General features: G+C 40.4%; 1 protein-coding gene across 1 annotated transcript in view; it reads left to right on the top strand.

Moving 5' to 3' along the window:
- The window catches only part of NALCN (sodium leak channel, non-selective), a 549,662-nt gene that overhangs the window by 441,439 nt on the left and 95,019 nt on the right, over positions 1-13,204 (top strand). The window contains exon 19 of the mRNA XM_029603307.1: positions 9,213-9,314. Coding sequence (XP_029459167.1) covers positions 9,213-9,314 — 102 coding nt within the window. The remainder of the gene's footprint in view (positions 1-9,212; positions 9,315-13,204) is intronic.

The following is a 13,204-nucleotide window of genomic DNA, read 5'->3' as shown; positions in this document are numbered from 1 at the left end:
CTTGCACGCGCCGATCCTGGATTTTAGAAGATACGCGCGGCTACGCGCGTATCTACTAAAATCCAGCGTACTTTTGTTTGCGACTGGTGCGCCAACAAAAGTACGCGAACGCGCATTTTTTAAAATCTACCCCCTAAAGCGCAGTTAGACTTCACTATCGATTTTACTGTATAGGCGTTATCAAATTTTGGAAAATTATCCCAAAATTATCCCCCTTTGTGACATCATTGCCGCATCATAATCCTACCTTGGACGTGTATATCAGTCGCATCTCCGAGTGAAAAAGTCCCTTTGTATTTGGTTTTGGCCTAGGACAGACCGGGTACAACTGTTCCATTGGATATCTATCGGAGGATCTGCAACGCTTTCAGCAGGTAGGCATAGCAATGCACGCTTTTTTCTTTCCAACAGGTACCATGTGGACCCCAGGAGTCATGGACGCTGAGGCCACGCTAGCTACTTTTGAACGTTCAACCAACCTTTCTGGGCACTCAAGGCAGCGTACCTTCCAACCTCCTTGGCCTCTTGAGCATCCGGAAAATGTTGGTAGCTATACCGACATGTCCAAACAGCTACCAACCTTTCTGGGTGCTCACTTCAGCGTACCTTCCAACCTCCTTGGCCTCTTGATATGTCCGCAGCATCGGCCCCAGTGCCACCATGACTCTTCCTTTTCCAGGGCCGACTCCGCCCCGAGCTAGCTATCGCACACGATAGCATTAGAGAATGACCCCCTTTGAGTGTTATTCATATGCTAATTCCTCAAATATCTGAAAATGTGATTCTTCGAAAAGTGCAATTCTGTGTTATTCATTGGATTGCATTTTCACCTTTTGGGATGTTCAAAGCTGGTATCACTGATTCTAGTAAATGCCATAAAGTGAGCTGCTGTTGATATGGCGTTGTTGCATTGTTTATGGCATTATCCTTATATTTTTGCTTTCTAGAGCCAAATAAAACTAGAGTTGGCTATTATGTTGGGAAAGAGTGTGCCTATAACGAAATCTTTCTGTATTTTACATCATATTCCTGTTAGGGCCTTTGTGGGGAAATTTCATAAATTGCTATTGTTTAAAGCATGTTTCATTGCAAAAATATGTATTCTGATTTGCTGGTTGGATAGCTCTCTGCCAGATTATGCAATGTGAAAGAATAAGATGATAAAGCTGTTACTGCTGGAATATCATACAATAAATTGCATTCTGAGGGAGCTCGTGGGACATTTCACCAAATTTGGGTAACCCTTTGTGCAAACGTTATTCCTGCCCTTTTGGAAGAAAGTTGGGTTTCAGGAGTAGGCCCTGTAACTGACTTTAGTTTTCATCGGGTTTGGATACTGTGCAATGGATGTTTCCAGTCCTGCATCATATTTCTTTTCCTTCTTGTCTTGTGGTTGACAGGGATGTTTGTGGTGTTTAAAATATTTGCTGTAATCTTCTTTGCTGTTTTTGGTCTTCATGGTTAATAAACAGATTTTTAAAAGAAGTGAATGTTATGTTCTTCCTGGAGTTTTTTCTGCTCATTTTTCTGCGGGAAGTGTTTTCATTTTTTTCTATCAGTTTTGGAAAATGTGCATCTCCAGTGTCTTTGTATTTTGCACAGTATAGGAGAAAATGCATTTCTCTTTCTCCAGTGTTGCAGTACAAGAAGAGTCTGGCTTTTTGGGGTTTCCAATTCAGCTTTTGTCTGCATTTTTCTAATTTGTGGTCACTTATTCTGTATTTTAGGGTCTACTTGTGTTTTGCATGGGTGACCATAGTTAAATATTCTGTTAGCATGTTGTTTCTTTGTAAGGATATGTAGCAATTCAGTTTCTTCTGTTTTCCAGTCTGCAACTTCCCATCTAGAGCAATGGCTCTCCCCTGTTCAGAAAGATATGTCAGAATTTAACAAGCCAACCACATGCACTGTGTAATGCAGTCCTCATTATTTTCAGTGGGCCCCATTTACCAATAAAGCATGTTTTGGTGTGTTAATGCAATGCATCTTTTTGAATAGGGGGTTTATATTTTACATTGCAGTGTGATGTTTCAGATTGTACGCCTGGTGCCCGCACATGTTAACCTTGGACCCAGCCAAAACATCAGGTCTGGCTATGTCACTGTTTCAGTTGTGATTCTCAAGCATTAAACAGGGCTCGGCGTGTTAAAGTTCAGGTGGAAAAATGTCTACATTAATTATACCAGAAATGTTAGGAACAACCCCCCCCCCTCACCACCACCACCACCAATAATAATATTAGAATAGGATTGGCTAGATTGGTCAGGAATCAAATTAAAGTCTTGAAAAAGTGTCATTAACAATAGTACTGGCATATGCGTAAACAAACTATCCAAGGTTATCTCCGCTTTCTTCACTGCTTTTCTAATCTGTTTGATAAGAGTACTGACATTGTGCTTGATGTGCTGAAATTATATTAACCTGCAAAGCAATTCAGTATGCTTTCCTATTAGAGCTGAGGAAATTGCAAAGGGCCATCAACGGTCTCCCTAACCGTAAAAGTCCAAGCCACGGTGGATTTTCCCCAGACCTTTATTAAACATTTCTCAATTAATTTGCTTTTTTTTTTCATGACCTATTTAATTACTTCTGCTTCCCTGTAACCCAACCCACCCATGAGTAACCTGCCTGATGTCAATATCGTTCTAATACGTAACAAAAATAGAGACAGCAGTGGATGCTGCTCATATTGACCAATCTCTTTAATTAAATCTGACATTAAATTTCTTGTCAAAGCTCTTGAATTAAGCCTAGAGGATCTTTTACCTTGTTTAATTAATCTGGACCAGTAAGGTTTTGTTAAAGGCAAATCTTCTGTCAGTAAACACTAGGAGGTTGATGTTTCAGCGCCATTTAGCTGGAGAAACCCGACTAAGTGGCAGCGACTGAATATTTGGCTGGGTTTTGCTGCCGCCATTTATCTGCATAAGTAGTTTGCCAGATAAATACTTCAGCCGGTTAAGTGGTGGATGGGAAATGAGCGTTATGGGGAGGAGACACTTATCTGGCTAACTTACAGCGTCATTCATCAAAACGCGATGTTAACATTTAAATGAGGGTAAAGGGGGAGGGGTTAGGGCAGGGTTAATATAATGTTGATGCCCGTACTGCTGCAGACGACAATGTTTTATACTTTATTGCCAGCAGTAGCGCCAAAATTACCTACAGCTTTTCTATTGGCACTATGGGGGCCATCATCCCGCTATAATTATAATTATAGCGGAATGATGAATCCTGGGGTTAGCATGATAAGTACCCATTTCTGGACTGATCCAGTTAACTAAACCGGATAAGTTGGACCTTCTCAATAGCAACTTATTGGGGGATATTCAGCAGCATAGCCAAGCTGCTGAATATCCCAGGTGAGTTAGCTGGATAAGTCTTTTCCTGCCAAGTCACTTAAATATTTATTTTTTTAATATCTATCCCTAGAAGATTATTCAATATTTATTTATTTATTTATTTTTTATTTTTATATACCAACATTCTTACATCCGATGTAAATCATACCGGTTTACATTAAACAGAATAGCAGGAAATAAATTTCCATAGTCTAATACAAAGAACATTTCTAATTAAAATTATTAACAAGCGAAAAGAAAAGGTAAAGAATTGGAATACAGTTTAAATAAAAGAAAAATATAAAAGATTTTTTTTTTTTTTTACAAGCACAAGGGTTGTACGAAGGGGTGCACAAAGGGGAGGGCCCCTTTGTTGCGCCCCTTCGGCGCGTGACGCACAGCGCGCAGCGCCTGATGGTGAGGCGCTCTTCAACCGTCGCCGGAGCTCCCAGTGACGTCAGGGGGGGGGCGTGGTCATAGATCTCAGTCATTCAATTTCCCTCACCTCCTGCAATATGATACACTTGGCAGAAAAAGACAAAATATCTAGACTGGTCATTTCCTTAGATGCAAAGATGGTGATGTAGTAATCCACAAGATTTCTCACTGATTATTGGTGAGTTCCCACATTATTTTACTATGCATGCAAATGGGATGGGTAGAAAAATTGAGGTGTAGTCATCTTTTGGGTTCAGTTTCTTTTTCATTTCTGGTATTTTTTTAATGACTGAATTCATTTTGTTTAATTATTTTTGCTTCAGTTCATTTGCCAAACCAAAACAAAAAACATTAAAGTAAAAAAAAAACAAAAACCCCAAAACAACAAAAAATAGAAACTGCGCCGGCCATCCATTGCTCCTACCATGTGACAGGGGCCGACCAATGGCACTGGTAGCCCCTGTGACATAGTAAGGTCAAAGGCTATCGGCACCATTTTGAATACCGGAAGCCGAGGGCGTGAGTGCAGGAGATCGCTCCAGGACCTCCGCTGGATCACAAGGGAGTTTTGGTAAGTCTTGGGGGGGTCAGGAGCGTGGGGGCTTTGTTTAAATTCGCTCCTTTAGACGGCCGAATAATTCAGCAAAGATTCGTTGTATTCGTGGAGAATCGCGATACGTTTCGCTTCCCCACGAATACAATGAATATGGCCCTATACGTTGCAGATTACCAATACATAGAAAACGAATGCACACCCCTATTGGCCCTAAGACTACTTCCTTATCTTTCTAATGCAGTGGGATTCCCAACGCTGTCCTGGGGACCCCCCAGCCAGTCAGGTTTTCTGGATATCCACAATGAATATGCATGAGAGAAAAGCTGCATGTTATGGAGGCAGTGCATGCAAATTTTCTCTCATGCATATTCATTGTGGATATCCGGAAAACCCGACTGGCTGGGGGGGTCCCCAGGACAGGATTGGGAACCACTGCTCTAATGTCTGAATGCCCAGAAATGGATTATGATACTTGAAGGGCCAAATTGTCACAAGGCACTGTGATGTTTTATAAAATATTAGTGAGGATTTATCTGATTGGACAAATGTATGTATACCAGGATGGGTAAAATTAATTTATTAAAGACGAATCTTTTCCATTGCCTTTTTTATTTATTTATTTAGCCCACCTCTGGCTAAATCCCAATGAAGTTCATTTCGGACCTTTGTAGTAAACTAATCAGCTTTGTTTGGTAGAAGATGCTACCTAGGATTGAGAGGGACACACTTTTGGTACCTGAAAGCTGTGGAGGGAGCCATTCTGTCTCCATAATTATTTTCAGTACAGAGAAGGGCAGCAGAAAAGGATAAAGGGGATGAAAGAGCTCTCTTATGAGGAAAGGTGAAAGAGTTCAGGGCTCTTCAGCTTGGAGAAGAGACAACAGAGAAGGGATTATGATGACAGAGGCTTATAAAATCATGAGTGGGTAGGGTGTGCGTGCCAAAAAAATGTTGTTTTGTTTCATTTCATTTGGGGGAGTTGTCATCCCATTTCATTGGGGGCTGTTTTCATTTTTCTTTTTGTTTTGGCAATTATTATGCGATATTTCTTATAAGCATGCACTATATGCAAATGGTCTATGTTATTCTGAAATACTGTGCTCTAAAAACGAAAGAAAAAAATGAAATTTTGTGGATTTTTCTATTGTTTCTTTTTAAAAACAGCATGCAGCAATACAGCCAATGTCGTTTCAAATGAAAGCACACCTCTAGTTTGGGATGGAACAGCTACAGTAAATAACGAATGGTTATTTACGCTTTCAAATAGTGCAAGGACTAGGGGGAAACTCCATGAACCCAACAGATTCCCTGAAAGGTAGCTTAGTAAAAAAAAAAAAAAGAGGTTGATTCCCATTATATCCATGGAACAAAGCACCAGCCCTCTGCCAGACTAGGCCCCCAGCCTGAGGCCTGGTGATGGCTGACCCTGACACCTTCGAAGCCTGTCTCTTCTTCCATACAGCTACTTTCTGAAAGCTGAGAAAGGGAAGGAAACTCCTCTGAGAACACCCCCCCCCCCCCCCCCCCCATCGGGAATAAGGAGTTACACGGTAGTTTAAATTCTCAGGATTGGAGAAATATACGGCTGGATTTAATTTATACATAGTCTCCTCTGCAAGGAACCTGGAAGTCCATGTTAAAATTATTTCGTCCGACTGATTTCTGGACTTAGCCATACAAACTTCAGCGTTTGAATTTCCTGCCTTGCCGACTGCTATCGATTCAACTGGGTAAGATTTTAAAGTGATAAAACTTACCCAGATAAATTAGAGGCGTTCCAGTGATGTTTTGGGATGGGGTAACTTATCCGGATAATGCCAAAGTTTACCATTATCTGAATATATAACCTGGATAAGTCTGGTTGTATTGGAGAACGGTCCTTAAGTTACCTAGATAATTTTATCTGGAAACTTGTACTTTATCTAGGTATATTTAGCGGAACATGTAACTTGTGGTGATCAACTGAATATCCAAATAAAGTTATCCAGATAACTTAACCTGGATAGTTTACCTACCTACTGGCTCTCTGAATATCGACCTCTGAACTTTAGTTTATTACATCAAATATAGAGATATTCCAAATAGTTTACAAAATTTCCACTTGCATCTAGTCCTTTATGCTGAAGAAATTGTGGTAAAGACGGTACACATCTACATAGGTGATGCTCTTGCTGCTGGGTTCACTGCTTCTAGAAAATGGCTAAAGCTGAGATGTAGCCGGTAATCCGCTTTGAGCTATCCTCTGCTATAAGTCTTTTGGGTCTATGGAAAAGAAACACCATGCCTCATAATAAGAAAAAGTTGATTTGTCATTTTATGCATGCAGCTCAATATACAATTGCATTGTTTCTGAAGAGAAATATTGCTTTTATTGCTTGGAATTACAATGTTTATAAAATATCAGTTATAGAAAGTAAGATTTTTGCACTCCAAAATAGAAACTATAAATATGATGCAAGTTAGGGTCCTTTTTATACTCATGATGGCACTTCTCCTAGATTAAACTTGCAGACTATCCAGCACTCTCCCCCTTATGCTAAGACCCAGGCATACATTTTAGAACCCCTATAACATGAAGCATACTCCCATATATTATAATCCCTACTGCATCGTGAATTTTAAGACCACTTCTCCAAATTCTCAAACAAAGCCATGGTGATTAACAAAGCTCAGTCTGTCACATATGGAGTTTAGAGATGTTTTGATTAGTAGTTTGCTAATTAACATGTTTGCTATAAGGTCCATTTTCAAATGGTTTATGCAGCTAAATTAGGAGACTTAGCTGGACAACCCTGCGGTTTTAAATATTCCCCATTCCTTCCTCTCCCCTGCTGACCAGATAAGTTTTAGCCCAGTAAGTCATTACCCAGCAAAACCTTGCCCAGTTAAAAAAAAGTAGTGGTGAGAGGGCATTCTCTGGGGCAAAGCTTAAACCTAGCCAGATAGTTCTGATATTCAGTGCCATCCAGATCTTTATCCAGGTAAGTGTGGTCATGGGCTAGATTAAGTCTAAATGTATCCACCCGGATAACTATAAACCTAAGCTGCTATATTCAACATTCCTTCCTGGGGTCTCTGTAAGACCCTGACATCAAGGTTGGCAGCATCTGTTATTGAGAGGAGACGAATCGCTACGAGAAATGCGCGATTGACATAGATATACACTTGACCTTATTTGGACCACCATCTGAATACTGTTCTGTGACCAACAAGCCCCTGAGGCAGCCACCATTGGTGGCGAAACTCGGCCAGAGTCGGGCATGCTTATAAGAATTTTACGTCTCCTTGATTAAACTTTGAAAAGGACTATCTTGTGGCATCCATTTCTTTGTTTTTTCCTCACGGCTGTACTGGATCGCCTACCCTGCTATAATTATTGTAGGAGTTGGAGTAGGAATTGGGCGCTATGCCCTGACATTTCTTTAAATTGTTTTGGTGTGCAGAGGAGAAAACAAGCTTCATTGCCTGCTAGTTAGTTTTGTTGTTTTTTTTTTTAACTTAGCTAGTTATGTGTTGAATATCATCCTTTAGGTTTAATGTTATATGGGTGAAGTGACCCCGATAACCTTAGTCATGTATGTTCTGCAGCACAGTGGAAGTCATCAGGTAAAGGTACTTGGATGACTTTAACTGAGTGTATTCAGCAGGAGCTTTGTCCCACGGCATATTCAGCTAAAGCTATCTGTGTAACTTTACCTAGATAATGTTGCCGCTCGGGAGCCTTCTGGCTATATCCCTCAACAAATGAGCGGAGGAGTAGCCTAGTGGTTAGAGCACTAGGCAATAAACCACGATTCCTGCATTCAAATCCCACTGCCACTCCTTGTAATCGTGGTGAAATCACTTTATCCTCAAGTATAAACTTACCCTAGATTTATAAATATAGTAGAAAAAACTAGTGCCTGTGATAAAAAAAAAAAAAAAAAAGGGAGCATAGTCGGGCTAATTTGCCTGCTCCTGCATAGGCAATTCCTGCAAGGCATGATACATTTATCACACCTGTGCTATTTTTTGCTTCAAACGCTGATCAATGCACCACAGAGTGCATTACCAGGAAAAGGTTTTTATCACATATGCTGTCTGGACAAGAGAGAGAGAGAGAGAGAGACTCTCTAGAGAACACTTCCTTCTGTGTATGTAAAACTGCCCCTCCCCAACTTACCTCCCCCCCCCCCCCCCCAAACCCCACTCCGAGTTAAAAGTGCTCCCCTCTTACCGTGGTATAAATAGTAGAGTGACATGGTGTTCTCTAAAGAGTCTCTCTCTCTCTCTCTCTCTCTCTCTCTCCCCCTCTCCCTCTCCCTCTCTCTCTCCCTCTCCCTCCCCCCCCCCCCTCCTTCTCCCTCTCCTGCATATGTAATAAAAACCTTTTTCCAGTAATGCACATCTACCGCAGCACAACACACAGAAAAGGTGTAGTTATTTCTGGCAATAAAAGCCACGTTACTCTATTGCATTTGATGTTAGGAGCTGTTCGTTACCATTAACTCCTCCCACTTGTATACTAAATGTCATGTTTGCATACTAATGTGCGTTGCGCTATTTAACACGCGTGTTATGGTCCTAACGCAAAATGATAAATGACCCAGTTAGAGTGTAAGCCCTTTGGGGATAGAGAAATACCCGAATGTACTGTAATCTACTCTGAAGTACTGAAAAACAGAATATAAAATAAATTATGCTGCCATCCTGTAATCCATTGTCCTCGGTTGCTTGCATGAATAACTATAAAACAAAGTTTAAGCAATATATATATATATTTATTTATACAGTATATATTTATATATGTTTGCATGCTTTGGTCGACATTTACTTTTGCAATTTTGTATACTAGTTCATGCATAGTTATATATTCTTATCACATTATTTATTTTAAGGGCCTGTACAAGACAACGCATGTTGAGTGGATCGTTTGAGGGGCAACCTGCAAAAGAGCGATCAATACTTAGCGTGCAGCATCATATACGTCAAGAGCGCAGGTAAATATGCTTCAGCTACTATTTAAAAACAACAAACAAACAAAAATATATATATATATGTTTTATTGAAAACATTTTATTAGTGTGTTATATATACAAGCATGGGTATTGATCTTGACTCCTGGCCCATCCACCAAGGCATCAGGAAAATGAATAAAAATAGGCAGAGACTCTTGGATCTTTGCTCTGTTCACAATCTTGTGTCACTCACTTATTTTAACTTTGGGTTAGAACAAGGGTAGACAATTACAGCCCTCGAGCCATGTTTTCAGGATATCTACAATGAATTACCTCCAGTGCATGCAAATGCATCTCTTGCATATTCATTGTGGATATCCTGAAAACCCAACTGGTGTGTGGAACTCAAGGACCGAAATTGCCTACCCCTGTTCTAGACCAAGTTTCAGCACAAGGTCTCCGGGAGACACTCAAGATCAGGCTATGAGTATCAACAGGATCTGCTTATTACAAGATGCACTAAATTCAAAAGTAACCACCAAGGTTCTTAAAGTGCTGACTACAAGTTGTATGCTGAAAGGTCAGGTTTCAGCCTAAGAAGGTCTACCACTTCAAACAGAAAGGAGTGGCATACATAGACACTAGTCCAGAGAAGGCTAATTCATCTGCTGACACTCTGGAAAAAGCTCTATTCACCTGTCCCCTAGCCTGTGCATAGTAGACATGAGAATAGTTGGGATCCAAGATGGCAGATTTAGCAGAGCACGCTTCAGCTCGATCTTATCTTGCTCTTTTCTCTTGCCGGAATATGCCTCATTCCAGCTGTAAACGGTGCTGGATGTAATTTGTGCTGTTGCACAAAACAAAAAATATTCATGTCCTGCACACTACCCATGCTGCAGCTAGGAAGGAGAGGTATGGATGACTACATATTTTGCTCAGAGAGTTGCCGCTACGTGTTTGAGAGCCTCTTGTTCTGAGGTCTTGAGAGCAGATATTAAGCAGCCCATTTGATCAGGTCTGAGGGCACCCAAGTGTGCTGTGGCATGCTGGTTGGCAAACACTGATAATAGATGATTTTAATGATAGTTTACAAATTTTAACTAATAGATCAGAAATTTCATTTTTGAGTTGCTTCAATACCCTAGGATGCATACCATCTGGTCCAGGTGATTTGCTACTCTTTAGTTTGTCAATCTGGCCTACTACATCTTCCAGGTTCACAGTGATTTGGTTCAGTTCATCTGACTCATCACCATTGAAAACCATCTCTGGAACTGGTATCTCCCCATCATCATCATCATCATCACCATCATCATCATCCTGTCTAATTCGCGGTATATAAATTATTTTAAATAAATAAATAAATAAAAATAAATAAATTAGTAAACATAGAAGCAAAGAATTCATTGATTTCATTTGTGATTCACATTGCATTTCAGAGTCACGTGTAATTTCACCCATATTAAGTTTACCTTTCAGGAAACAAAGAATAAGACATAAGATCTGCGAAAAAACATGCAGATCATTCAAAAAACAATAATACTCAACAACAACCAAAAAATAGAGTTAGCTGACAAAGTACGGAACCTAGGGGTAATAATTGACACGGAACTAAGCTTAAAACAACACATATCTCTAAAAGTAAAGGAAGGTTACACTAAAATCATGGTGCTTAGAAGACAAACCTCTTCTAACAACCGCCAACTTCAGATCAGTACTACAAGCGCTGATTTTTGCAAGTACTGATTACTGTAACGCTCTCCTACTAGGTTTACCATTCACTTCATTAAGACTGCTACAAATATTGCAAAACACAGCCGCTAGAATCTTAACCGGCAAAAGAGATTACACCACAGAAACCCTGGCAGAATTACACTGGCTATCCATTGAACAAAGAATTCAGTACAAAACACTTTGCACCATACATAAATTAATACATAATAAAAAAGCAGGTTGGCTGAACACAGCCCTTCGCGTACACGTCCCAAATAGAAACCTGAGATCAGTCAACAAAGCACTCCTGACCATTCCATCAATCAAAACAGCAAGGCTTACACAGGTAAGAGAGAGAGCGTTATCCTTGGCAGGACCCGTACTATGGAACTCCATGCCATTGGAATTAAGACTACAAAGTAACAACAAAACCTTTAGAAAAAATGTAAAAACATGGCTCTTTAAACTAGCTTATCAGAAAGAGAAAGGAGAATAGTACCCAGAGGAAAGCAGGCACAAACAAGCAGGTGAACAACAAAAACATAACCAACATCAATATGTGTATAATTTTATTTATTTAGCTTAAGTTTCATTTTTAAGATCAGCAATAAAAGGTAAAAGTACAATGATAAAGGTAATCTAGTAGCCTGAACCAATACAAGGTGAATTGGACATGATTTATTACACTTACCAATTAATATTATTGCAAACTATGTTACCGATCCTTAATGGCACCTATGTAACTTAAAATACGTTAGCATTATTTTTATGTGCCTTAATGTAAACCGTTGTGACGGTCCCCACCATACGACGGTATAGAAAAATGTTAAAATAAATAAATAAGTAAGTACCAATGGCAGCAAGTATCCATTTTGTATTTGGCATCAGAGGCACATTAAGCATTGTGAGCATCTTATGCCAAATGATGTATACGCCCTTTGCAGCCTGGCCATTTACTGGCAAGGTGAATTTACCGGCTGCAGCTTGTATGGTTCTTGCCCCAATACATCAGACATGAGATGCAGAGAAATTTTAGAAATTTAATTAAATGTTTATTATAGTAAATAAATGATTGGCCAATCACAATATATGTGGCTGGGAAGCTAGACCCTTAAGATTATTCCTGCCACACTCTTACAAGCCTTATATACATTTTATTTCTGGTTTCCTTTGCCTAGTATTGATCATTTCTAAATGCGTCACTCTGGCCTGGTTTCCTTGCCATAGACTACCTGTAAGCCAACATCTGTTCTCCTTCCTTTCTTTTTTAAAGGTCCAAATGTCCATTCTTTTATCCTATTTCCATCTCCCCACAATACTTTGTAGGAAGATATTGATCAATGTCTTATTAGTTTCTATATTTTCCTCTATAGTTGGTTTCCACCCAGACCACACATGTGGTCTGGGTTTCCACCTCCTGCCCCACATCCTGCAGCTGAAAATAGTTCAACAGTCCAGTAGTCAGCATTATACAAGTTTGTATGGTGTCCAGCCGCTCAGCCATAACATCCAGCCCCAGCCTTTCAATGAGGCACTCCTCCATGGGTGTGAGGATGATGGGACAAGGTGCTTCTCTTCCAGTCCAGCATATCTATTTTTTTCTCCTCACCACCTTTGTCTTCAACTGCGCCTTGATGGCCTGGTACCTGTGAGTCACCTGCTTCCTGCTATGTTGGACTCCGTTGCAACTGGAGATGGCCTGGGCTATGACATAATACTGCAGGACCCCCTGCAATGCCCATCTCATTGTCCTGCACACTGAGCTTGATAAGGTCCAAAGAAACAAACCGGATACCGATCCAATATTGCAAGTAGTGACCAAAAGACAAAGATCGGTAAACACCACGGATTCTTTATTTAGCACAAACCGTCATAAAAAGCCCGACTCAGGCCAAGTTTTGCTCTATTCTGAGCTACTTCAGGGGCTATGATGGCACTGCTATATGCAAGATGGTCTACTTGTTGCAATCACATGCATTGGAAGTCAGCTTGATGAATGACCAGAGCTTGCCTATTTGTAGGATTCCATATGGTTTCCATATTCACTGTGAGTGCCCAGTCGGCCACCACAAAATACGCTGGCCGACTGGGAATACAGTATATTCCCGCCCGCCTCTTTTTATCACTTCCCTCCTGCCTATCTCTATTCCTGTCCCTGTCCCTACCTCTACTCCTACTCCTCCTCCTCACATTCCTGCCCTCCTCCTCTCATCTCC

This window comes from Rhinatrema bivittatum, chromosome 5 (assembly GCF_901001135.1).
Source record: "Rhinatrema bivittatum chromosome 5, aRhiBiv1.1, whole genome shotgun sequence".
In the NCBI taxonomy this organism is placed as follows: domain Eukaryota; kingdom Metazoa; phylum Chordata; class Amphibia; order Gymnophiona; family Rhinatrematidae; genus Rhinatrema; species Rhinatrema bivittatum.
The sequence above is the reverse complement of the archived record's forward strand: the minus strand, read 5'-3'. Positions and strand labels throughout refer to the sequence as shown.